General features: G+C 58.5%; 1 protein-coding gene across 1 annotated transcript in view; it reads right to left on the reverse strand.

The window, feature by feature from the left end:
• ACACB (acetyl-CoA carboxylase beta) overlaps positions 1–1,609 on the reverse strand; it is a 19,745-nt gene extending 18,136 nt beyond the window's left edge. The window contains 5 exon segments of the mRNA XM_010023311.1: positions 81–179; positions 607–688; positions 862–971; positions 1,232–1,370; positions 1,469–1,609. Of these exon segments, the coding sequence (XP_010021613.1) occupies positions 81–179; positions 607–688; positions 862–971; positions 1,232–1,370; positions 1,469–1,594 (556 nt within the window). The 5' untranslated portion in view covers positions 1,595–1,609.
• Between the last annotated feature and the right edge of the window lie 2,668 nt (positions 1,610–4,277).

The following is a 4,277-nucleotide window of genomic DNA, read 5'->3' on the forward strand; positions in this document are numbered from 1 at the left end:
AGCCCTGGTGCTTGCTTTGGGGGGAGAAGGAGAGGCTGGGAGGAGAGAAAGGGGCGGGCTGGGGAGAAGGAGGCACTTACCACTCCCGCTCCATGGCAGCGTGGGGATCTGGAGTGTCTGAGCCACGATGGTGGAGGCGACTTTATCCCCCAGTGCCCACATGGCTTCACTGGGGGGACCTTCAAACAGGGAGGGAGGGGATGAGCTTGGCCAGCCCCACCAGCCAGTCTGGCCCCATGGCATGGATGCTGCAGAAAGCTGCTCCCCACTGAGCCAGCACCATCAGCCCTTCTGCAAAGAGTGGGGGTGTGGGGAAACCCCCCAAACTGCTGGAGCTTGACCCTTCTCCAGGCAGTTCCCTGGCTGGGAAGCCCACAAGGTCTGCTCCCACCTGACATTCCTCTGTGGATGCTGCATCAGCATGAGAATTACAGGGAAACCCCAGGAAAGAGCAGGATTCTTGAGGCAGCTCCAGGAAACTGGGCTGGTGACTGCCACACCACAGGGTGGGCATGCCAGATGCATGAAACAGGGAGCCAGCATTCATGCACACACAAGCCCAATGCCGCCTTCTCCCTCTGGCACAGGGAGGTGGTGAGACCTTACCTAGGAAAGCTATCCCATTTTTCTGCAGCAGCTCTGGCAGCTTGGGGTTTTCCGAGGCATGTCCCCAGCCAGCCCACACCGCCTGGCAAAAAGAAGGAGCAGTCAAACCATCACCTCCTGCCTGGCAACTTCCCATTAGCCGCAGCAGCGTGCCCAGCTCCTCCACGCAGAGGGACATCACCCTATTCCCAAGTGCCCCCTCCACCTTAGCAGCTTCCCTCAGGAAAGAGGTGGGAGTCCATGAGCAGCTCCTACCTGGACCGGGATCCGTTTGGAAATGTCCACAATCAGCTCCACGTTGGCATAGTTGTTGTTGTTGGTCCCCCCCGGAACAGGCACGTAGTGATCTGCCATTTTGATGTACTCTGCAAGACAGCACATGGCAGCAATTGGAAACTGTCCCTCAAGCCTCAACCCGCTCACACGATGCCCCCTTAGACCCCGTCCCCAAATCCTCCATCCCACAGAGGGTGCAGGACTTACTTACTCCTTAACCTGGCTGCACAGGAGGTAAGTGTGCGACCCTGCGCTGTGCAGAGCCCCCCTGCCCCAGGCAGCAGTGTGGGGCGATGAAAGGGCTGCCCCAGCTCAGCCCCACAGTGGGGAACTCGCTTGTAGGAACTACCTGCATTAGCCTTGAGGTCCTCAGGGGTGACCATGACCACGAACCGAATGGCACGCTCGTTTCGGAACATCTCATAGGCCCACCGGCGGATGGAGCGCATGCACTTCACAGCGGCGATGCCGTTGTTGGCAATAAGGACCTGGGGGGGGACAGGGACAGGGGGTGTCAGGATGAAACTTCTCCTCGCTGCTCAGCGAGCCACCTCCCAGGCAAAGGCAGGGGCGTGCAGGGAAAGACCTTCTCAATGACACGGTTGCCGCCGAAGCGGGTGACGAACTCCGCCGGCGAGGCGACGGTGAAGTCCCGTTGTAGATCCATCTTCTTGTGCTCACGTCCTTTCTTTGCTAGGTTCAGTCCGGACATGCTAGGCCTGCAGTGGGACACAGTGGACATCAGAGAGCCCACAGCCACGGAGCAAACCCTCACCGAGCACAGCGTGTGCTGGTGCCGCTCTGGCTTCCCCGGAGGTGGGATCTGCAGAGCCCCCCCCCCGTTTTTTTCCCGGAGACAACAGCGGGATCTGCAGAGCCCCCCCCCCGTTTCTTCCAGGAAAAGCAGTAAAACCCTTCACCCTGCTGACACATGGGGGAACATCAGGATTCCCCTTCCTCGCTACCAGCTCCCAGTTGCACACCAGGACTCCCCAAGGACATCTACCACCCGCTGCAATGCCGCAGAGGGTGGGAAAACTGGTTTTGGCTGAGTTACACAGGGCATGCAATTTGGGGTGAACAGAGTGTGTTTTGCAACTAAAACATCCTCCCAGCTGCTGCTGGAAACACTCTGGAGCAGGGAGACTGCGAGGGGACAGAGCACAGACCCTCCCTCCCACTGCCAGGATGTTACATGCACAAGTGCCCCTTCGCAGCAGTCAAGGTCTGCTGACCCCATTCCCTAGCTCCCTATTCACAGCACACCCCTCTGCAGAGCTGAATCTGTCCCCCACATCCCCAGAGGACACCCAAACAGCCCAGTGGGGTGAGATGGGTGGCAGGAAAGACAAGAGGCACACAGGATGTCACCGAACAGCCTTCCCCCAGTGCCCATGCAAGCTAGGATGGATTTGCTGCCTCCAAACCCCATGGGGCAAGCAGCAGGTCTCCAAGGGGCACAGCCAGAGGTGCCCCATATTAGCTGCATTCAGGTCACCAAAGGGGGAGCGCAGAGCATGCTGTGCTCTGCAGGAAGCCTTGGGAAGAGCCCGATGCATTGCTCCCAGCACCTGCCTCCAGAATTTGCTCTCACCCAGCCTGCAGCCACGCACAGCTCCCTGCCGGATCAGACCCCATCCAGCCCTTCTTGCCTGCCCCACAACCCCGAACCACCTCCCAAGCTGCCAGCCAGACTCACCCCAACCATGGTTTTCCACTGAGGGCATTTCCATGCCCTCCAGGGTCTATTCCTCGCCTCGCAGCCCACGGTGCACCCCTGCAGCAGGCAGTGGGGGGGCCTGGAGCAGCCCCTCCGCAGGGCTGCGGCCCCGCAGCGCTATAAGGCAGCCCTTGTGCCTCTCCCCTCCTGGCACCAAGGGGCACAGGAGGGTCTGGCACCGCAGGGACCTCCCCGGCAGCCGGGCACGTGCTTCCCCTTGGCTCTGCCGGAGTTTGGAACAACTTTCTATTTTAATTAACAGGGTCACATTCCCCCCCTTCGTAACGCAGCCAGGTTTTGAGCTGTTGATGGTTATTGCACGGATGAGCTATAAATAAGCAAAGGAGGCAGGACCAGTGCTCCCCGAACGAGCAGATTTCACACGAGTAGCACTTTACACATTGTTTTTAAGGGGAAAGGTGTTGAAACCTCTGGGATGTTGGGAAATGCCCCAGTCCTTCCCTGCACTCAGGGTTTTCCAAGGAGCTGGAGCACTGCATTGGGCGATGCCACGTTTCTCACAGCAGCAATACCCCACCATCAGCACTGTGCACATGCACCCAAAACCCCAGCTTGGCAAGAAGACACCGCCAAGTTTTGTAACACATCCCAAAAGGTCTTTTGTTTCCACCATGAGCAGAGCAGCAGCACTCTGTTTCCAGGTGTTTATAGTGGCTATGAGTTCTGTTTGTGTGGGAAGCTACCCACCGGGCAAAGCTCACCCGCCTTTCATCACCTCCTCACAAAACCACCAAAGAGCTACTTTTCTGCCTTAAATAGTTGATCTGTAACAGTTGTAAGGGCAGAGGAAGGGCAGGAGGGGCTCAGGAGCACCCCATGTACCCCACTCCTCATGGGATGCCGTGCTTCCCCATGCACAACACCAGGAATGTGACAGCATCTTCCCTCATAGCAAAGCAGTGAGCCTCACAGCAGGACTGGGACCTTGTGGGATCCATCCCTGAGGACACAGGGCAACGTTTCCATGCACAAGTGCAGGAGCAAAAGGCTCAGCTCAGCTCGCAGGTTTACACAGACCCCACGGAATGCCCCCAGCAGGACTCGTGCACAGAACTGGCATCCAGAAGGCTGGTGAGCAGAGAGAAAACGCCAGCAGCGCCCGCTGCAGCCCTTCCACATGCTCATCCCTGCAACCAACCCCAATCCTGTCTTGCCACGCAAGCAAATCCCTGCTCCCTGATGGACGCCCATCCTGTGCCCACCAGATCTGCCACCAGTGCCTCAGCACAGCCTTTCCCAGCCCTGGCTGATGGCACAGGGGCAGAGAGAAGCAGCAAAATGAGAGGAAGGTGTGAGAAAACAGGAGTAACTCAGCTATTTGGCTGCAGTGCTGGGGAAACAGCATTGAAAGACACAGTAAGTACTTTCCACCCTGGTCTTAACACCCAAAAAGCCACTGTAATGGAGCAACCCTGCCTCGGACCTTGCTGCACTCATGCACATGGTGCTGCCATCACACAAAGCGCTCGCCGGCTCATGCCGGGATGCTGCCATCGGTCTCAGCAGCATCAAGTCAAAAGGAACAGGGCAAGAGCATCACCCTGGGGCTCCGAGGAGCACCCACGAAAGCACCTACCCACCCCAAACGCGGCACCTTCACCCCTGCGCCGTACCTCACGCCATCGGACTCCAGGACGGCGGTGCCGGCGGGGGG

Source organism: Nestor notabilis, unplaced genomic scaffold (assembly GCF_000696875.1).
Source record: "Nestor notabilis isolate BGI_N333 unplaced genomic scaffold, ASM69687v1 scaffold21671, whole genome shotgun sequence".
Taxonomy (NCBI): domain Eukaryota; kingdom Metazoa; phylum Chordata; class Aves; order Psittaciformes; family Psittacidae; genus Nestor; species Nestor notabilis.